Source organism: Pelodiscus sinensis, chromosome 13 (assembly GCF_049634645.1).
Source record: "Pelodiscus sinensis isolate JC-2024 chromosome 13, ASM4963464v1, whole genome shotgun sequence".
Lineage (NCBI taxonomy): Eukaryota > Metazoa > Chordata > Testudines > Trionychidae > Pelodiscus > Pelodiscus sinensis.
The window spans coordinates 28,243,750-28,266,674 of record NC_134723.1 but is presented as its reverse complement, the minus strand read 5'-3'; the positions used below and the strand labels follow the sequence as shown (position 1 = coordinate 28,266,674).

At 43.4% G+C, this 22,925-nt stretch overlaps 1 protein-coding gene across 6 annotated transcripts in view; it reads left to right on the top strand.

Moving 5' to 3' along the window:
- TMEM164 (transmembrane protein 164) overlaps window positions 1–21,492 on the top strand; it is a 94,059-nt gene extending 72,567 nt beyond the window's left edge. For all 6 annotated transcript variants that reach the window (XM_075940926.1, XM_075940925.1, XM_075940929.1 and 3 more), the window contains 3 exons: window positions 783–861; window positions 14,632–14,732; window positions 15,376–21,492. In XM_075940926.1, the coding sequence (XP_075797041.1) occupies window positions 783–861; window positions 14,632–14,732; window positions 15,376–15,579 (384 nt within the window). In that variant the 3' untranslated portion in view covers window positions 15,580–21,492. The remainder of the gene's footprint in view (window positions 1–782; window positions 862–14,631; window positions 14,733–15,375) is intronic.
- Window positions 21,493–22,925: the final 1,433 nt, after the last annotated feature.

The following is a 22,925-nucleotide window of genomic DNA, read 5'->3' as shown; positions in this document are numbered from 1 at the left end:
CTCCGGCCTCGAACCCTTCTGGGGGCTCTGTACCCCAGGGGAGCGAGATTTCCCCCTCAGTACCACCAGACACAAGATGGAGGTTCCAGATCGGTCTTAGTCGCTTCTGTCAGCAGGGGTACTCTCTCAGTGGCTCTGGGTAGAGACCCCACTGTAGGGGTTCAGTTGTCTCAGCAAACCACATTGGTCGCAGATGCCTGCTCCGCAGCTGTTCAGGGAACTGGTGGAGTCTCATTTGGTACTGAGCTCCCAGTTGGGGGACACATTGGGGAGGACCAATGGCACTGGGTTTCAGGAGTGTCTCCGCGCCCAGAGTCTCCCATTTCACATCAGTCCAGTGCCGGTGACCAAGGGTATGTGCCTTCAGTACCAATTAAAGTAGGAGGATACAGCTTTATTTTTTCTATGTATACTAAAATATGTTGTCTATAAAGTGGGCCTTTCCTTCATTTATTTTGAACAGATTTGCAATTTAGTTGTATATTGTGTATGCTTTGTCCTCGCTTGTAGTGAGTTATTCTTCCTTCTCTTTGAGTCTTTCTAACTTTCTTTTTGACTTCACTAGGAAAAGGTATTCTTCTCTTCCTGACATAACCTGATAGGTGGTGGTATTACTCTTAGTATAACTGCTTTTACCTTCTTCCTTGCAAATGTCTGCATTTTGGTGGAGCCAGAAGATAAGTGATCCCTGTGCTGTGTATGGATAGCTAGCAGTATACTTTGCTCACTTTGCTTTGTTAATCATGAAAAATGCTTATTAATGTTTTTTCTTCTTTCCTCAGCTTCCCTTTGAAGTGGAAATTTATTACATCCAGCACGTGATGCTCTATGTTGTGCCCATCTATCTGCTGCGGAAAGGAGGTAGGCATGGAATCAATCTGTGCCATATTACTCTATTGATATCTGTTCGGTTGGAGTTAATGAAACAGAATTAGTTATGTCTCCTGTTCTTCTTTACTTCACCTGCCATTAGCATATTGGTATTTTTATTATTTTTTGCGTTGGTGCCTTAGAGTCCTTGGTAGGGCTATAATCGACTTAAGCTACGCAACTTCAGCTATGTCAATTGCGTAGCTTAAGTTAAAATAGCTTAACTTTTCTTTTGGCACTGTCTACGTAGCAGGAAGCTGAAGGAAGAACACGCTTGAAATCCTCGTAAAATGAGGATTATAGGAGTTGGAGTAAGAAGTCCTCCAGCTCGACGTTATTTCGAAATAAAGGCTTGTAGTGTAGACGTGCACTATATTATTTCAGACTAATATAAGTTATTCCAAAATAACACTGCTTTGTAGATGTACCCTCAGAGAAGCTGGCTGCAGGGGCCATATGCTTCTGTGAGCACTGCGACCCTGGGGAAGAGGGAAGGGAAGGAGAGGCTTCTCATGCTGCCCTCACCCTCAGCACAGTCTCTGTTTTTGGCCAGTCGAGTTGCCAGTTTGCAGGATAGGTAGCATACAAAGTAGCCTTCCCTCTCGGCCCCCTCCCGGGCTTGCAGCATTCAGAGAAGCACAGATGGCTCCTGCAGTCGGTTGCTCTGAGTGTGCATGGGAGTTGGGCAGTCAGAAGCCTGGCTGAGGAACCTGCTGGCCTATTGGCCGGGAGCTGCCCAGGTAAGTTCCTCCTGGCTAAAGCCTGCCTTTGGCTCCTCAGCCCTTTCTCCTGCATCCCTACTCCACATAACCCAGGACATCTAGGACCAGGTATTGGTGAATCAGGGATAGCTCCTTCATTGCTGCCTCCTAACAAGGTACTTCAGTTCTTCTTTGAATAGCATCCCTATGGGTGCTCTTCTTCTGGTGCACACATGCCTTTGATCAGAGATTTTTTTCAGTAGAAGTATCTGTTCAGCCCACACATGCACCCTACATGTCTTATGCCTGTACCAAGGTTGCGTGATCAAACCAGTCTTCAATCCTTGTCAGCCACTCAGCTTGAGACTGAGCATTTAGCCTGGCTGAGCTTGCTTTGATTATTTTGTTACCTAGAAATTTATTTTTTTTCCCTCTCCAAGCCACAGCAGATGAGAGGAGGCAGGTTAGGAGGGCAAGGTGTCAGGAGGGCATTAGCCCTTGTACCTGAAGTAGGAAATCTCCAACATCGTTTGTGGCAGTTGCTGAAGGATCACCACGAGGGATGTGAAAAGTTAATTGGTAAGCATCACTCTTAATTGGTGATGCTTACCAGTTCTGGTTAACTGGTGAGGACTGCAGCAGCTCCCTACCTGCTATGATAGAGGGTAGCTACAGCTCCATGTGAGGCCCGCTGCAGATGGGATGCTCTCATCATCTGGAGCAGCTCCCGTTGTTTGGAGCACCCTCTGTATGTGGCAGGCCCGGGGTTACCTGCAGGCAGGAGCAGCTCCTGTTGGCGGGGCAGCTTCTGTTCACTGCAGGCCTGGGTGTCCTGAAGGCCAGAGCTGCACCCTGCCTGCACCAAGAGGGGCCACTCTAGCCTGGCCTTGGCAGGTGCAAGGGTGCTCTAGCACAGACATTTTTGTTAATGTCTCAATGAATGTTACAGGCTTCTTAGTGCATAGTGCAGTAGATAATGAAGAACAAGATGTTTTATTAGCATATATTCTACATTGTACATAAGAAGCAAAACCAAACTCTGTTGTTCTCCTATCTTGGGACTCTGGAGATATATCCAAACTGCTAGTATTTCCCCTTGTGTTTTGATTTAACTGGAATTCTCTAGAGATTTTGTAGCCTTAAAATTCCATATTTATTTTGCTTTGAGACATTGCCTAAGAGTGTCTCTTGAAATCTCCCTTTTAGTACTCTCTTCTAGAGTATTTTGTGTGGGTTTAACCTCCATCTGGGACTGTCCTGCACAGGAACGGCTCAGTGTAGCACAATGGTCACTAACCAGTAGTTAGGGATCTACTGGGAGATCTTGGAGCCTCTGACAGGTGATCCAGACTGGTTTGACCAGGAAGCTATCAAGCACTGCCACTTCACTTGCCCCTTCACCCACTGTTATGCTGCTCCTGCCCTCTGCCTTGGAGTTGCCCCCCCCTCTCCCGGAGGCTCCTGCTTGCTGTGCAGAGTGTGGGAGGGAGAAGAGGGGGATGCTGATGTCAAGCTTTCCCCCTCTCCCCCACAAACACTTCTGTTTCTGATCTCCACACAGAGAGAAGGGGATGGAGGGAGCTTGGCAATGCAAGTCTGTCACTTTCACAAATTGTGTGTCTGTCATTCTCACAAGCGCACACACCTTCCTTCACTCTCATCTTCCAACCCAACACATACGTGGGAGGTGGTTGTTACTTCTTTTACTGCTTGTAAAGTGGGTTAGTTTTGGTTTTTGACTGGTCTGTGCATTTCGTAACTTTCATTTCCCTCTTACGCTTAAATTTAATTCTTTGAGTAGTGAGTTCTCAAATGCCTAATCTGTCCTGGCTGGAGTATTTGCTATAGTAATTGCTGTTCCTGGAAGTGTCTGGCATTTCCCTGTAGCCCCCAAGGAAGGAAGAGCAGGAGGTCTTCACATGGTGTCCTTGTGTGCAGGCACTGCTCTTACAGCTCCCATTGTTCAGTATTGGGGAACCGTGGCCAGTAGAAGCTGTGGGCTCAGTGCCTGTAGATGAGGGGCAGCACATGGAGCCATTGCTGCTTTGAGGAGTGGTGCAGGACCTGGGCAGGAGTAAGCTTGCCTTAACTCCACTGCACCACCCGGAAGCTGCTTCTGTTAAACAATGCCCAGCCAGAGCCTGCTTCCTGAACCCTTGTCCCAATCCTGAATCCCCTCCTGCACCCAACCTCCTGCCCCAGATGTGAGACCCCCTGTGACCAAACTCCTTCCCAGAGCTTGCACCATGACACCCCTCCTGGACACCAATCTCCCACCCTGGGCTAAGCCCAGAGCCCCTCTCACACTCGAAATCTCTTGGCCCAAGACCAGAGCTTGCACCTCAACTCCCTACCCCAGCCTGTTGAAAGTGAGTGAGGATGGGGGAGGAAGGGTGATGGTGTGAGCAGGGTGAGGCCTTGGAGAAAGGGTGGCGCACGAGCAGGGCCTCCAAAGAAGGGTGAGAAGGAAGTGGGGCCCAAAGGTATTGCACTTACATTGCACTTAAATTGAAAAAGTGATCTTGTGGTTAAAAAGGTTGGAGACAAGTGGTGTAGCAGGTCTTCTCCACCTTTAACATCCAGGTGGCATTATTTTGGCTTGCTACTATTTATCACTTTGCAGCTATCTGCTGCCATCTTCTGTTGTCATGAGAGCAGTGAATTTTCAGTTTACTAACAGACATCTTTTTGTAATTAGCCTTGGCTGAGGCTGTAAAGCCAGTTGGTTTCAGCTTGTTTTGCAGTTTGTGTCCTGTGGTAGCTCCCTGTTCATCTGATCAGTTAAGACCTAGTCAACACAGGACATTGACCTATTGTATAGGACTTGTGTGCAGTGTCCCTAGAGACTGATTCTTGCCAAATCTGTATTATGTCTGTTTTGGGGAAAATGTGAATGAATTCCTTACAAACTTGGTGAGATCCAGCACTGACAGATCAGCTATGAAAATGACCTAATGTCTGTAGAGTTGTTACTAGAAAATTATTTCCTGTTAATGTTCTCCTTATCTCATAGCAGATCTGCTTGAAACACTTTCTGACTGCCACAGATTGCCTTGTTTGGTAACAATATCTCACATGGTTTGATCTGTGATTGCTGACCTACATCAAATTGCAGTAATAGTCCTATAATCTTTGGCTATGTCTACACTGGCAGCTTCATGCACAAGAACTGTTTTGCGGAAGAGTTCTTGTGCAAAAAGTCTTCCACAAGAGCGTGTCTACAGTGGCATGTGCTTTTGCGCAAGAGCATCTATGGCAGTGTGGACACTCTCTTGTGCAAGAAAGCTCAGATGGGCATTTTAGCCATAGGGGTTTCTTGCGCAAGAAATTCATGTTGCCTTTCTACACTGCCCTCTTGCGCAAGAGGGCTTATTCCTCATGGGGAGAGGAATAACTCTTCCGGAAGAAGCCCTGTTTTCTGATGCTACACTGTAAATTTACTTGTGCAAGAGCACGCGTGCAGTGTAGACAGCCGGCAAGTTTTTGCACAAGAACAGCTGTTCTTGCTCAAGAAGCTGCCAGTGTAGACGTAGCCCTAATATATACCTTGGGTAAAAGTTTTTATCCAATTATGCTTTTGTGGATTATGACCTGGGAAAATGCGCTACATGTGCAGCAAAATACTAGTTCGTTGGACTTATAAGCATATTAGAATAGTACAGGTATTTAATAATGGGGACACTGAGTCTTTCACTTTGAGGTAATTGGTTTTCAGTAGGGCTCTCAAGTGATTTTAAAAAAACTAATCATGCCATTAAACAATAATATACCGTTTATTTAAATATTTCTGGTGTTGCAGGCTGTTTACATGCCAGATGTATTAAAGATTCATATGTTCATTCATGCATTGACCTTCATTCCAGAGGACATGAATCCATGCTGATGATGCGTTCTGCTCGATAACTATCCAAAATAGCGCATCTGAGTCAGATGTCACCAACATGAGACTGATTTTCTTTTGTGATGGTTTGGATTCTGTAGTTCTCTCATTAGAGTATTGTTCTTTTAAGACTTCTAAAAGCATGTTTTACAACTTGTCTCTCAGATTTTGGAACATACTCCAGTTTCTTGAACCTTGGGTCAAGTGCGATAGTTACCTTTAGAAATCTCACTTTGGTACTGTTAACCGCTCTGGTCTGGCAACATCTGTGGTAACTTAACTGTGATTAATCGATAGTCCCAGTTTTCAGTTTAGCCCATTATCTATGGCTGTTTAGCTTATATAAACTGAGTTGGTTGTAGTCCTGTTGCTAATTAGACGCATCAATTAGAAACTGTCTGAAGTATTGTGGCATTGACTCATGCTGGCAACCTCATTCAAGGGCCACGGCTCAGAGGCCCAACCTGCCTGTCAAAGTGGTCTTTCAGGACAGGAAAATTAATGGTGTGCCATAGGGAAATCTTGCACGGTTCCAACCAAGCAGCTGTAGTATGGGTGAGACTGTAAATTTAGAACTTTAGTTCCATTTTGGAACTTTTCACCTGCACCAGGGTATTTTGAAAACTACATTTAGAGTGACCAGATGTCCCATTTTTAAAGGGACAGTCACGTATTTAAGGCCCCCTGCAGGTTTCCCGGCTTTTTCTTAAAAATTGGCTAATTGTCTTGTGTCTTCTCTCTTCTCTATCAGTACTGGTGAGTCCTGCTGCTGGCCAGATCTCTGCTCGCCAGCTGCCTGCTCACCAGCGGTGAGTGGGGGGGAGGCCCAGTTGCCAATGATGGGATGGGATGTGGTGGCTGACAAAAACCCAGTGCATGGAGCTAGCTCCTCCCCCTGCTGGTCTGTCAGCACAGCCCCTGCTGCGAGCCAGCTCTCTTTAGTCAGCTTCCAAACTGAGTAGCCGGTTGTGGGGAGAGGGGCAATGAGGTGTCTGTCATCCTCTCCTTCCAGAGGATGTCAGTTCCTTTGGGCAGATGAACTACCTTGCTTTGGGGAGGGATGGGAGAGTCTGTAAACTGAGGCTCTTTCCTCATTCAGAAATACATGGGCATGAAATCAAAACCCAAGCTGTAGCCAGGGTTGATTGTTGTGGTTTCACTGGCTTTGTTTGGGCAGCCGTGCACACTGACACCTGAGTCTCATAGGAGTTGATTCATTGCTCCACACTGTGTCCTGGACTGGTGTACTCACCCAATCAATTAAGCAGAAAAGTGGCTTGCTAAGAACAGAGCCAGAGTTGCCAGCTTGTAAAGCAAGAGATGCACCTTTTTAAACTAAACTGCCCTTCTACCTCCAGCTCTTTAAGCCTTTTTCTCCTTGGCCTAAGCTTCCTGAAGCTGACATTGGAGGATATGGATTTCCTCTGCACTGTGAGAAAGTGAGCAAACACCCATGGAGCTCTTCCTACGTGAAGCTTACTCACTGCCCGCCCCTGGTTCAGACTCATTTAACTGATCACTATTCTAAGACTTTTTTTCCCCTCTGCCTAAGTGTAGCCCTCCTGAGTCTGGAGCTTTCTTCAGTTGCATCCTTCCATAGCTTATTACATTGTTACGAAAAACCTTGATTAGAAGCTGAAATAGACCAGGAAGTATTTTGCTACAACTCTTTGAAAATAAATCAGTCACAGGAGTGGGTAGTTATTTGTCTGGGGCTGGGGGCACTCTGGATTGTAGAATGCTTTGTCAAAGTAACCCCACTTACACATAAGAAATTTCTTTTTCTGCTTTTACTGAATCCCCAGCATGAGGAGAAGAGGCCTTTATTTACTACTTGCACTCTGTCCCTGCCTGCTGATAACATCACATAGAGATATGGAAGGGTTTAACCGCCTGGTGCTGGCCACACAAGCTCCTCTGCTGGAGCCTATTCAGATCCCCTTCCAGGCCACAAATAAGGAGGCTAGTAGTCTGAAGAAATGAGTTCTGTGTAAACAGAAGCGAAAGGATCCAAATTATGCTAAAGTCTCTCTTGGCTGAATTTGGAAGGGCAGATACCCGAGAAGGCAAATTTCCTGACTGATAGATGAGAGAGACCGTAAGTTCTGAAAATACCAGCCACTGGTGGTTCTAAGAGCTGCTTTGTCTGTTAAAGGTCAGAAACAGTTCCTGACAGGAGAATGCATCTCTCTCACCAGCTCTGCTGGCCTCATTGATTGTGATTAGAGATGCTGACATCTAGGGAAAGAGTGGCCATAGGCTCAAAAGGGACAAAAATCCCCTAACTATAGAGATGGCAGAGGAACTGAACTGCAGTATGAATTTTTGGTTTCAGGTAGGCAAGTAAAATCCCATTTCAATGGGCAACCAATTAAAGAGAGGGTGAGCTGGAGTACCCCTCTCCTCACCACAGACAGGGGTGGCTCCAGCCAGGCCCATGGCATGTGGAAAGCTGCTCCAGCGCCCACTAGTTAACGAATTGGAGACGGAGAGTTTTACCAATTAACCATTCACATCCCTAGTTTCAGGTGAGAATGTGTCCTAATCAAATGCTAGGTTAAGGGGATGGGACCCCACTATTAATCCTTCCTTTCTCAAGGCAATGCAAGAGGAAGTTTGTCCCCAGGATTTGGTGGCTGTCCGCTCAAATCCAAACCTACTGGAAGGAGCTCTACAATCTCAGTGTGCAGGGTTGGGTTAGCAGAGTGGTTCCTGTTTGAACATCAGTGAGAGAGTTGAAAAGTGATTGTGTAGACACTGCATATTATGGTTCAGTGGTTAAATTCAGCAGGCCTGTATCAGTGACTACTTGCAAGGAACCCTCAGGGAGACTATCTAGACTGGGTTGGAAGACTAGAAATGTCCTATCAAATACAGTATGGGTGAAGCCAGTAGGGTTCACTAAAAATGTAAATTGCTCTAGAAACCTATAGAGTTTAAATAGAAAATCATATGACTGGACTTAGAATGATTCTGTAGAATTCTGTTATGGGATTTAATTCTGTTGGGTGATTTTTTTTTAAATTGAAATTCTTCCTGTAGATACTTCTCTTTCTGTTAAACTTGATAGGACTTTTGTGTAAGGAGTGGTGTGAGCAAGACACGAGAAGTAATTCTTCTGCTCTAGTGTGCACTGATTAGGCCTCAATTGGAGTATTGTGTCCAGTTCTGGGCACCACATTTCAAGAAAGATGTGGAGAAATTGGAGGGGGTCCAGAGAAGAGCAACAAAAATGATTAAAGGTCTAGAAAACATGACCTATGAGGGAAGTCTGAAATAATTGTGTTTGTTTAGTTTGGAAAAGAGAAGATTGAGAGGGAACACAATAGAAGCTTTCCAGTACCTAAAAGGCTGTCACAAAGAGGAAGGGGAAAAATTATTCTCCTTAACCTCTTTATGATAGGACAAGAAGCAATGGGCTTAAATTGCAGCAAGGGAGGTTTAGGCTGGACATTAGGAAAAAATTCCTAACTGCAGGGTGGTTAAACACTGGAATAAGTTGCCTAGTGAATTTGTGCAATCTCCATCATGGGAGATATTTAAGAACAGGTTAGACAAACATCGATCAGGGATGATCTAGAATGGATGGTGCTTGGTTCTGCCTGAAGGCAGGGGACTGGATTTGATGTTCGGGGTCCCCTCCAGTTCTAGTATTCCGTGATTCTGTTTTTGTGCCTTCAACTGTGTGGGACTTGGGCATGTCTGAGAACTCAATCAGCGTGCCAGTGTGCGACTGTGAAATTAAATATTTAAAAGTGCTTAAATTTGTGGCCTCTGTAAATGGGAAGATAGTAAAGCTCATACTCTGTGTTGAAACTGATTTGCCATGTGAGCATCAAATAGTTTTATACCAAACCCAGTATGGGCCACTTAATCAACAGCTCTTTCATTTCCACAAGCTTTGTTAACAGAACAAAACAGATTTCATTGGTCCCAAGAACCCTCTTGAATGGTACAGTAGCAGGAGGATCGTAGGTAGTAAACCATTCCACAGCGATGTACTTATCTGGAGAGAGATGTGCACACACTGTGCAAGATAGCAGGTTAAAATTCCTCAAAGAATCCATTTTGAAGCACTTGGAAGAGGGGGAAGTGATCAGGAATAGTCAACGTGGACTCACGAAGGGCAAGTCGTGCCTGACCAATCTGATTAGCTTCTATGATGAGGTAACTGGCTCTGTGGACATGGGAAAGTCAGTGGATGTGATATACCTTGACTTTAGCAAAGGTTTTGATACTGTCTCCCACAATATTCTTTACAGCAAGTTAAGGGAGTATGGATTGGATAAATGGACTGTAAGATGGATAGAAAGCTGGCTAGACTGTCGATCACTACCCGTTGGGCCCAACGGCTTGATGTCAGGTTGACGGTCGGTTTCTAGCAGAGTGCCCCAAGGATCAGTTCTTGGACCAGTTTTGTTCAACATCTTTATTAATGACGTGGCTGAGGGGATGGATTACACCCTCAGGAAGTTTGCTGATGACACAAAGCTAGGGGGAAAAGGTAGATACGCTGGAGGGCAGTGATAGGGCCCAGAGTGACCTGGACAGATTAGAGGATTGGGCCAAAAGAAATCTGATAAGGTTCAACAAGGAAAAGTGCAGAGTCCTGCACTTGGGATGGAAGAATCCCAAGCATTGTTACAGGCTGGGGACTGAATGGCTATGTAGCAGTTCTGCAGAAAAAGACCTGCGGATTACAGTGGATGAGAAGCTGGATATGAGTCAACAGTGTGTCCTTGTAGCCAAGAAATCTAATGGCATATTAGGGTGCATTAGGAGGAGCATTGCCAGCAGATCCAGAGAAGTGATTATTCCCCTTTATTCGGCTCTGGTGAGGCCACATCTGGAATACTACGTCCAGTTCTGGGCCTCCCACTATAGAAAGGATGTGGACGCATTGGAGAGGGTCCTGTGGAGGGAGACCAAAATGATTAGGGGGCTAGAGCGAATGACCTATGAAGAGAGACTGAGGGATTTGGGTTTGTTTAGTCTGCAGAAGAGAAGAGTGAAGAGGGATTTGATAGCAGGCTTCAGCTTCCTGAAGGGAGATTCCAAAGAGGCTGTTCACAGTAGTGACGTATGGCAGAACAAGGAGCAGTGGTCTCCGGTTACAGTGGGGGAGTTCTAGGTTGGATATTAGGAAAAACTATTTTACTAGGAGGGCGGTGAAGCACTGGAATGGGTTACCTAGGGAGGTGGTGGAATCTCCATCCCTAGAGGTGTTTAAGTCTCGGCTTGACAAAGCCTTGTCTGGGTTGATTTAGTTGGGATTGGTCCTGCCTTGGGCAGGGAGCTGGACTTGATGACCTCCTGAAGTCTCTTCCAGCTCTATTCTGTGAAAATTACTATCCCATACTTGTTCAAGAGCTTTCTAAAATGTTTCCACATGGAGAATCCCAGCTGCTTTCTTCTTCAATGCCTGGGCAGTGGCTGCCAACCATGCTTTTCAGTGCAGCAAAACTGGCTAATTAGATGTGGGCAAATGCTATGTTAGGGCTGTGCAAGGAGAATTTATGACTGTTTGGATAGAGCTGGTCTGCAGTTGATTAGAGGCCAATAATCACTACTGCATTGCTTTGGTTTGCACAATAGTAGGCACTGATGGAGCAGTAGAAAACTCTTAGATGGAGTAGAACAACCCTCCTAAAGTGCTGATGAAGCATAGTCAAGTGGACAAAACACTGGACTGGGACCCAGAAAAACAGGGGTTTTATCACCCTGTGCCAGTTATCTCCTGTGACCTTGGGCAAATCATTTCACTTAATGCCTATGCTTTCCCTCCAAATTGTCTGTGTAGATTGCAAACCTTCAGAGCAGGTTTTATGGTTTGCAGAAGCATGGCTGTGGTCTCTATGCCCAAAGAAGTTATAAATGTTAGGTTAACAGAAGCAGATCTCTGGGACATAGTGACAGTTTTGTTTCTGGATTTAGAATCTAAGTGTCATCTCTATTCATTTTAAGATACCTTTTCCTAAGGTTTACAGAGCATTTCTGAAATGGATACCCCGTGCAATGACTACACAAAGGGCAGCTCTGCTGAACCAGGTGATGGCAGTGTTACTCCATAGGCTCCTCAGATTTGCTTTAAATGGCAATTTATTTAGATAAGGTTATTGTCAAGGCAGGGATTTCAATAAAGTACTACACTTCTTGTCTACCGGTAAGATATGGAACCAAAACACTGTAGAGACATAAACACAATCCTCTCAAAAGCTTTGAGGCAAATGATATTTTTGTCCATTGTGTGGATTGGGGGGGGGGGGGGGGAGAGAAGCATAGAAAGATTGTGACTTGGCCAAGTTGATGGTAGGGCCAAGCCCAGACTTCTGGTTGCCTGACTCCCGCTATTGAGCTTTGACACCAAGATTAGTTGCTTTCTCGTCTCTCTGCAGTGGAGTGTGGTGTGCTGACCAAGTTTAATTGTACACCTACTGTCTAGACATTGCTAAGTGCTAGGTTCCAATGAATATCACTGTTCTAGTAAATCATCCTGCATGAATTTTTAAATGCAGCAGTATTCAGCTTTTAAGCTACTCATACTTGGATTCCTCCCTTTTCTGTGTGAATTTAGTGGCATTAGAGGTCTGTTGATCTCCCTCTTTAACCATAGAGGACTCCACCACCAAGCTTTGCAAGCAGAGTTTACTTTTTAATTTTGGATTCCGATTGTAGCTTGACACTCTGCTGTTCAGATGCTTCCTAGGCTGCTGTGACCTTCAACCACACACTGGATAAGAAACCTTAGAAACTGCCTAATGCTTTGAAAGCAGCTTCCCTGTCCCAGAATCCATGTAGCCACATCCAATTCATTAAGCCAAGATGCAGAATTGAAATTGATTTTGCTTCTTGGACAAAATAGTCAATAATGTAATGTTGAGGAGGTGGTGTAAGTTTCAGATGAACCTGATGTTAGAGGTATTTTACCACAGGAGTCTGAACCCACCCCTGCATAATGGATAAAATTAATGGTAGAAATCAATTCACAAAAGAATTGTAAAATGGCAGTGAGGATTGACATACACGAAAGCAGTGTGTAGGTGATTAGATCACGTTGGAGAAGATGCTATATGTTCATGGCACTTTTTTTTTTTTAAAGGAATTATTGGGGTGAGGGGAGAAACAGTAGACTTTTTTTTTTCTGCTGCGTTGTTTAGTTTGGTACTTGCTAATTGAGCTGGATGCTGGTCAATAATCCTCTGGAAACTCTGTGTGGATGCTGTGCTGCCTCTGTAATATCATGCCAATGTATATTTTTACTTAATAGAAATGTAAACAGGAAGCTAAAAAAATTCAGTTTGTATTTTTTTGTGGTATTTTTTATTTTATTTTAGTAAAATGTTGAAAGTTGGAAAGTTTGGAAACCACATTAATTCTCTTTCTGTTCTCACTATAGTATAGCTGGTGAGTATGAATGAAAAAAATCAGATGCACATGCCCGGGAATGCTTTAATGAGAACTCCCAGAGGCTTTCCTATCCTGTAAATCTGTGATGGGCATCCTAGGCTAGTGAGTGGGCCGCATGAGTGGCCCTCCTCCATCTCAGTGGATTGCAAGACAGTCTCTGGGATAGGGTATTTTGCTAACTGCATACTTAAAATGTGCTGGATGTGCTGATTGAACAGTGTTTTGGTTGGATGCAGAGAGCGTGCATGGCTCTCATAGTGTATGTTGTGTGCAATCAACACACAAGGAGTCTATTACATGTCCATGCTTTATGTGTGTGTCACGTTAGTAATACCAATAGGAAAAAAACCTACACAGATGGCAACCAGCGGAATCTGGCAACCCTGCACATGGACAAGAGTAAACAAAATGTCTCTTGGGCTACACATAGAACCTCGATGTGTCCCAGGTGGCCTGCCACTGCTGTAGATTTTAAATCATGTTACACCATGCTTAACTGCCATAGGACTCTGCTTCAGAGGTATGAGAGACATGCACTATTAGGGAAATGGCACCTTTTCAATAGACGTGATCCTGCTCCACGTGTAGCTACTTGTTTCTCCAGTGGAGATAAATTCTGTGTGGCGGACACACTTCTGCAGCCTTTCCCATCTCTAAAGTGCAGCCTCTTATTAGTTGGCATACGTGACAGAGATAGGGTTGCCTACTTTCTAATCGCACAAAACCAAACACCCTTGCTCCACCCTTTCTTCAAGGCCCTGCCCCTGCTCTCTCCATTCCCTCCCTCTGTCGCTTGCTCTTCCCTACCCTTACTCATTTTCAGTGCGGTAGGGCAGGAGGTTGGGGTGTGGGCTCTGTGGTGCAGGAGTGAGCTCAGAGCTAGGGCAGGGGGGTTGGGGAGAGGACTCGGGGTTGGGGTACCTCATGTGTTGCATCACTCTGGGAGGGGGGTCTGAAATGGGACAGAGGGAGAGGGGTTCAGGAGGGCATGAAGGGAACAGGCTCTGACTGGGTGGCACCTTCTTCAGGTGACATCTGGAAGTGACCAGCATGCACAGCTCATAGGTGGAGGGGCTCGGGGCTGTGTGTGCTGCCATAGCTCCACTGTGCTGCTGACTGAACTTGTAGTGGCCCAACCAACAGCGCTGATCAGAGCTGCCAGGATCCCTTTTCAACCAGGTGTTCTGGTTGAAAACTGGATGCCTGGCAACAATGGACAATGAGGGGATGGTGCAAGTTAACTGCATGGTTATCATGAGATAATTCAGTAACAGGCACACACATTCAGTGTAATTGCTATTGCAGCGATTTTATACGTCATAACATGGTAATTTGTTTATTTAGCTATATTCAGGCTGCAGAATAAACTGGGCAAAGTGGTAACACCTGCTTCCTGTGGGCGTAATACTTGAATACCCTGATTGAAGGCCCTCTGAAAAATCAGATTGTATATTTATGGAGTAAAGTTAACACTCCCAGTTTGCTTCTGGGAGTGAAACCCAAGAGAAATTCCATTTTAGTGGAAAATAAACAGTATTAGTGTGAGTTAATGATAACATTAAAATATATCTAGCCCCAAACACTGAAGGGAAAAGATGAGTGTATTTCAGGTGGAAAACACAGCTCTCTTAAGTATTCATTTTCATGAGTTAGTTTCAACATTATCAACTAAAGCCAGGTGCCCAGCTACCAATGCAGAGGAAAAAGTCTGTTGTTTGAGCACTTCGTGGAATCACAGCAATTCAGTTCAATATTAATACTTTTTTTTTTAAGGTATCTACACTCCGGAGCCGCTTTCCAATTTCTGGTGGGCTCTGTTGTCCACTGGGCTGATGTTTGTCTATCATTTTAGCATCTTACAGATTCTGGGACTGGTAAGTGACTGCTCATAAAGTAAACATTTGGGACAAAATTTCAATGTGTTTAGGGGCAAATGAGTGTCTAATAGACTGAGGCAATGAGGTGCTTGAATTGGGCAATTGATGCTAATATCTACTGATCATCAGTAGGGGTGTTACTATCATTTAATTGATTAACCGCTTAAGCATAGTGTTTAATTGGTTAACCGGTTGAATGGGGGACCAGCCAGGCTGGAGCGGTCGTCCTGCCTGCCACAGCTGGACAGAGCAGCCCCTGCCTGCACACCCTTTGGGACCACTACCGTCAAGGGCCACTCCAGGCTGGCCCAAGCAGTCCCTGTCCGCAGCCGGAGCAGCCCCCTGCCTGCGGCGGGTGGGCAACTGCTTCAGACCCTCCTGGCCTCCCCTCCCACCCCGATTAACTGTTAAGGTGATGCTTACTGGTCAACCTTTTACATCCCTAATTACCATGCACAAGTAGTTGCGTATACATTAAGTGCATAATTGACCATGTGCTGAAAATAGGTGACTGAGAATTGCTATCCTATTAACTTGATTCCTTGGATTTTTAGGGGAATTAGGAAACCCCCGTTTCGGGTGTCTGTCAATATTACACAAGATAAGGGATTTATAAACCTGTCATTGTCCCTGTCTCCAGGTCACGGAAGTGAATCTGAACAACATGTTATGCCCAGCCATCTCGGATCCTTTCTATGGGCCTTGGTATCGAATCTGGGCATCTGGACATCAGACTATCATGACTATGGCTCATGGAAAACTTGTAATATTGTTTTACAGTGCAGTCCCCATCTTTAAATACAGCATGGATTTGCTTAGACTCCCAGCTAAGAAAATAGACTGAAATTTCTCCCTAGGAATAGCATTTACAGGAAGCAGAGGAACCTGGCAAATGAAAAGACTGTGTGTTAGTGTGTCATGTCTCCTTCCCTTCCTCCCCTTCCGAATGTTTCTTGCCTCAAAAGATCTCTAAAAGAGAGTGAGAATTCTCTTTTCACTGCCCATAGCCAATGGCAAAATTAGTGGCCTTATTCTGGGAGACATTGATGTTTCTTTATTATGTATTTTTTTATGCACATTACAATGGAACCTTGCTATCCCACACTATATAGTTATCCCAGAAAATGGCAGGCTCTGTCTGCATTCCAGCAAAGAATTTGGTAGCAGAGTCTCCTTATCCAGACTGCATTATTGTTCACTATGCTTCAGTACATTTGCCAATTACGTTATGAAGTATAAGAAAAGGCTGAATTATAAGTGTCGTCCAGATGGAACCAAGCATGGTTTCTAATGCATTATCCTAGCTTAACTTGCATTATTTGAAGCATGTAAGTTGGTAAGTGAAACACCATGTTGTGGGTCTCCCAGTCATTGGTATGAATTGGTGAGGTTCTATTGCACTACTTTAAGCTGGTTGAAGATAATGGGGACCAATAAGAATAATTAAAAAATTTATTTTTTAAATTGGACTTTTTTTTTCTCAACTTCCATTAATTTTCATGTATGGTTACAGCCCAGCATATCTAACAACTTTGAGGATGTTTTGACTTGAATGTGTAAAAAGTATCAGGTTGAAATAATTGTTTTAAAATATCAAGCAGAGTGTAAATTGTGATGGGTGAAGCTTCCCCTTGTCCTTCAAGTTGCCCCTGAACAGAGAAAAACATGAATTAAAAGGATATTGTCAACCAAGTTTAGACTGAGGAAGCAAATTACAAAACTCCAAATGAGAAGTTTTAAATTTCATTTCATGCTTTTAAAAAAATGTCTACCCTACATTCTGCATTGAACAGCATTATTTCATTATGTAGGGAAACAAAGAGAAACTGCTCTTCTGGTTTCACTCTGTAAGGGTCTACACACCATCTATGCAGCGATTTAAATCGGTGCAACTCTAGTCTGGAGGTAATTCTACCAGAGAGCTTGTTTCATTTATTACAGTAAACTTCTGATAATACAGCACCTTTAGGACCCAGGGGATGCTGGATTATCAGATATGCCGGACTATTGGAAAGGGGGGCTATGAGGGGTTTGGGGTTGAGTGGGGGGGATGCACCCCTTGGCGCTGCGAGACCAACCCGGCAGCACCCCAGCTGCTCTGCCCCAGACTTCCCCAAGTCAGCTGCTGCTGAAACTGACCAGCGGTTGACTCCGGGAAGCCCAGGGCAGAGCAGCAGTGCCGAGGGGCGGTACACCCCAGCTGCTCTGCCCCTGGCTACCCCGAGTCACCCACTGGTCGGTTTCAGCAGCTGCTGAATCAGAGATGCCGGGGGCAGAGCAGCTCCAATTGTCCGGCTGCCCAGAGCACTTGCGGGTTCCAGATGGTGCCGGACTATCAGGAGTGCCAGACCATTGGATGCTGGACCACTGGAGTTTTACTGTAGTATCACAAACTGTACTGCTAGAAGCACCTTTTTACAGGTATAAATTCCTCCATAGGAAGGGACTGCACTGGTTTAACTTACATTTATTTAAGTTTATTGCAAAAACTGCATGCAGAAATGAGAGAGAACCAGTACAGCCAGGGAAAAACAAATGCAGTGTGCTCATTCATTTTGTTCAGTAGTAAGATGTTATATGGGCAAGTGGAAAGGGGGAAAATCTTGACAGTATCCCTTTAATTTTTGAAACCTGAGTTCATGCGGGTTGTATTTCAGAGCTGCATCACAGAAATTTGCTTCAAAAAGTGATTTTTAGATTGATTGTTTGCATTGCCATAGCTGTAATAGTACACAGAGCCACTGTACCTCTCCTTCAGCTGAGTCGCCCTGCGATCGTGGCCTGAAGTTAAGACACAGCCATTTATACCTCAGAAAATAGCTCATTGTCTAGGAAAATTATCAAAGTTACAAACATGTTTTTTTGTTTTGAATTTTTTTTTTTTTTTTTTTTTCAAAGGCAGATTTTGATAGGGGAGAGGAATCACAAATGGAATCACTCCATTTAATTAAATATATTATCTTTACAACTGCAGGAGAATCCTGTCAATCTGAATTCTAATTAGTAAATCCTTTTCTAGACACACTGTGTCTGGTGGTATGTATTAAATATTGTGAATAACCTATGCTGCCATAATGTGATAAAAAGGCAGATTTACTGAATTGCACAGTTGTGATCAATTTTAAATTTTTGTTACCAACAAAATGTATGTTCCTGCTCCCTATCTTCTGTCTCCAATAGGAGTTTGCCTTTGAGAACCCTGATACTCGAATATCTGTTTACAGTGTGGCTCTCAGACCCTGATCCTGCAAGCACTTATGCACATGTTTAACATTGCTCATCAGAACAGCTTCACTGCTACTTCTGTAGGTAAATAAGTACATCTTGCTGAAGCATTCTCAGGAGTGGGGGGAAGTACCAGTGTTAACAAAGGCCTGATCCTCCAAAGGTAGAGTACTCAAGTACTATTGAAGTAAGTGGGACTGCAAGACATGATATCCTGGCCCCAGTGAAACCAATGGATTTTTTTTGGCCATTTGATTTCTGTGGGCCAAGATTTCATCAAGGGGACTCAGCATGTTGCAGGGTCAGGCCCTAATGTACGTATTGATAAGTGCCCCCTACTTGAATCTATACGAGCTCATAGGAAGAGCTGAGTTAAATCATACAAAACTTCCTCCCGTTCTCTTTGTATCAAGTTTATTTTGGTTTATTTATCTAGCAGTCCATTAGCAAAGTACCCTATGCCAGACACCCTGACTGTCACTACAATGAAGTGTATTTAGAAAAAGGGACCATTGGTGTATAGGGACGCCCAGACTTTCAACACTGCACTACTGCTTGGATTTAAGATTTTTTTTTTTTAATTCTTACTTTTCTCATCCTTTATTTTTAATTGCTGCGACTGACTAATTGACAGCTACATTCAGAATACCAGCAGTCTTTTCAGTTTAAAAGCTGCTTATTATTTTTGAAAACACAGCATTTCATGCATGCAGCTGTGTGCTTCAGGGCATTCTAATAAGAACTCAGTTAAGGCCACCAGTAGCCTCCTATGATCAAATATTGAGGCTAGTAAGGCATTTCAGAAGTGTAGCTCAAGGTGTGCTACCTCCATGGTATTTACCTGAAGTGCTGAATTAGTAGCTCTTTTGGCTGGTTTAAATATCAATAGCAGGATGGCTATTTTGAGCCAATTTAGTTGAAGTAGGGGAACCCCATAAAGCAGTAAGTCTTTTCCTAGTATCTTGACACTCATTTCTCAGCTGATCTCTTCTAATAGAAAGTCTGCAAGGTGCAGAAGATAAGTAGAGATTATTCTGCTCCTAAGATGTTGGTTTGGATGATAGTGGGCTACTCAGAAGCAGGACAACTTATTCATGTGTCCCAATTGGAGGGCTGCATTACTTCTACAGAGGAAGTCCTCCCCCTCCCCCCCCCCCCCCCCATTGAACATGTGGGTTTTACAGGCACTTAATAGAGATGAGGATCCTTGGTTGGTTTCTGTTTGTGCTGGATATGAAAAGGTGAAGCCAGGTGACCAGGAAGCGTGAAAAGAGGAGGCAAGCACAAGGTGAGAGACCAGACAGGTCAGTGTGGAAGGGATTAGTTTGACTCTCACCATCTGAGCTGCCTCACACAGATCACTTTTGTCTTCCGCTAGTTCACTGCTACCAAGGAAAAATCACTCATGGTGCTGAAAGCGAATAGATCTCATGTTGAGAAGGTTATTTTCCATAGTATTCAGAACTCCAGTGACAGGAAAGCAGTTTGTGGTCTTTGATATGATTGTTTCTTCCATTTTTAAGCAGTTCACTTGTCAGTTAGGAGCTTGAATAAAGTAGCTTACTTTACAGTATAGGAAGGAGGGAGGGAAAAGCCTAGAAAAGGAACGAGAGACTCATAGAAATGTAGAACTAGAAGGAATGTCTATAGGTCATCCAGTCCTCTGCTGAGACACGGCTTAGTATTATCTAGACGATCCCTGACTGATGTGACTGGCTAGTCATGTCAATGGAATCAATCCCATACTAAGCCTAACTTTATCAAGTGCATCCTTATTTTGAGATTGTCTCCATCTCAAAACTTTGTGTATGTTGAAGGTAAAATTGTGTCTTTTTAAAGCTAGCTCCATTTATTTAGTGACCTGGTGCTCTGACCAATAGGAGTTGACCTTTCTGAGCACACCAAACTCTGACCTTTTCTCCTCCCTATTCTACAGGAGGTGCTATTAGTAGCTACAATTAAATTGTTTACTGATCACACAGTTTGTTTATGCTCAGGCTGGTAACTCTTCTGCCCCTCCCTCCCCACCTAATGTTGGGCAGCAGCCAGCGTATGGTAATATATTTTGGTGCCAAGGCTTTCAGTTGTCCCAATCATAGCTAGTGCTGTTTTTCACAGGTCCAGACACACCCTTAGTGGTGATTTTACCATTAATCTGTTTTTGTCCATCTGCCACTTAACCACATTGGACTTCAAACACCAAAGATGAATTAGCATCTTGTTAATTTCCACCCTGTGAGAGAAACTGCACTTAGTCATGTTCATAAATATATGTATCTCTGTTAATGGAAGTAAGGCCATAGCCCCAAAATACACTCCTAGACCTGATATTAGTTTGACGTCTTAGTGCTTGACAGATGCTGCTTGTAGGCAGAGTGCTTGGCTGGAGCTGGGAGATGAGCAGCCATTCAGTTGTGCACTTTAAGGTTTGAGTACCTCAGTGTAGATGTATTTTACCCTCTGTCTGTACCTCAATCAGGGTTTTGATATTTCTGTATATTTGATAATTGAATGTTTTGTAAAACCTAAGTGTCTTTCCCTTTCAGAAACGGTTATTTGCAGTTGCTTAAGTACTTGATTCTGTCCCAAGTCTTGTCTATAAATCACAAGCATTGGTTTCTCAGCCAGTTGTAGCTATAAAAGCAGGGGGGGGGAAGATGTGCAGTTTTTCTTATGGCAGTCATTTCCGGTTGCATTTGTTGTTTTACTAGGTGAACTTTTTTACAATTATGTTAAAAGCAGGGAGATAAAGTTACACTGCATAATACAGATGTGACATTTGGAATGCTAGTCATCCTAGTTTTAATAAGTTCAAAAATTCAAAGGGCCATCTGGTATTAGCCCGTAAGCAGAAATGCTGCAGGTATGTTTGTAAAGGCAAAGACAATTGTGTTTTTTTGTGACTGACTCTGGTTACAGTGACAAGATTCATAACAAACCTGTCAATTCTTTTGTGCTCAAAGTGACATTGCTGTAAATCTGTTTTTTCTGCTTAATGTTTAGTTAAAACCAAGCTGTTTTTAGAATGGCGCTCTCTTTTGGAGGGTCAGTTTTATACCTTTTTTTATTTGTGCATTTATTCTGAGCCCTAGTTCTCTTGCTGCAGCAGGTAAGGTGGTGAGTGCGCTCATAGTACTGTGGACAGCCATGCTTTGCCCAGAAGCTGGAATTGATACATGCACTTCCCTGAGGCACAAAGCTGTCTAACTTGTGGTTCTAGTTACCCAGCCCTTGGTTCCAGCCATCATATTATCCAGGCACAGATTGGAACTACAGGGACCAGGACCTGCGTGGGCACTCAGCTGCCACCTCTGCTGTTAGTTCAAAGAGATTTGTAAAAGTGTTTTAAATTTTGTAACCTTTTTAATGTGCTAAAACTTGGTTATCAAGTAACATTTGCAAAGAAGAGGTATATTTGTGTACTTGGTTTTTTGTATTTTGGTTTGGTTTTGTTGGTCCCTAATGGAAATCCTGCTCATTGGGCAAATAGTTGTTAAATCTTTAATTAAAGGAATAAATACCGTCTACTGTGTGGGGGAGCAGTTTTGTCATCATTTTAGTTACACCCCTGATTACAACCAGTTGTAGCCAAGAAATTTGAACATCTTCCATATCATCCCTTCTTACATTTAGAACACAAAGGAGAGAGATGAAGCCACATACATATCTTCCTCTCTATTCACTGTTTAAACTTCCCCTGCCAAGTGGTAGGTAGATGGTAATGTATGTGTTCAATGAAGGAAATGCTTTTTAAAACTTTGTATGTCTCATTAACTACACTCTGCGGATTTCAGTTTCTTCTCTGCCAAAATGGTAGAATATTCTTCCTAATTTTCTGTTCTGTCACTCCAGTATTTCACTGTAGTCACAGAAGAATTACAAGGTAGGGAACACAATTGTGCACAGGTTAACATAAAACAATTTTTGAACATTTTGTTTTTTCAATATTTGCACACTTATGTCTGTTGCTCAGCTTTGTTAGGGCTTATCCCTTCACTGTTTAGTTAGTCATTACAGATGATAGAGTCCTAATTAGTAGGTTTTTATTCTAAAAATTCCCTACACTTCAGACCAGCAGTAGTTTGATTGCAAAAGCTGCTTAGCATCTAAACATCAATCCCATGAACAGCATCATTGTGACAGGTTACTATAACTTCCAACCAGGGTTCATGGAAAAGGAAGTGACCAATCAAGCACATATATATTAAATAGTACATAGAGGCTATCCATTCAAGAAGCAGAATTAATTCTGTTTTGGGATGACCAGTCACAAAGTGTGTGGGAAGACAAACTACTGGTGCTAATAACTTGAATGCATAGCTCAAGCCAATAAACTAGATGTGAATGAGAAGCAAACTAGTTTACAAAGCTGAAATAACTCAGGCAAGAGACTGAAATGTATTAAATATTTTCCTACTTATGTTAAGAAATAAAAACTGCTAGGAGTTGGGGAAAGGATTATTAAACTACTATAAGGTATATTTCAGACTGTAGATTAATCCTTCATAGAAACAGTGTTTAATAAACTTCCTGCTTGATATTTCACAATTTTGAAAATGCTGTAGCAATTTCAAGTGTAAAATGAACATATCTAACTTTTTCTTCCCTGAAGTTGGCACCTGATGTTCTGTGAACTGGGTTATTTCATTTCCCAAGTGCTGAAATTGTTTTAAAACTCTCTAGCTTTACCATATACAACCAACAGGCAGAGCTGTTCACAGCACTGTAACCTCACTGAAGTACCCTAACACAGACAAACTATATATTCTGATTAAACATAAAATATTAGTACTTCCTTGCAAAAAGTGGAAATGAAAACTTGTGGCAAAGTCAGCTCCCACTCTGAGGGAAGGAATGTTCCATGGGGCGGAAGGAAGAATGGAGCATTCCTCTCCAACTGGAATTTGACACTTTGGATGGGGTTTCATGGAGCTCATATAAAAAGTTACAGAATATGTAAGTTTT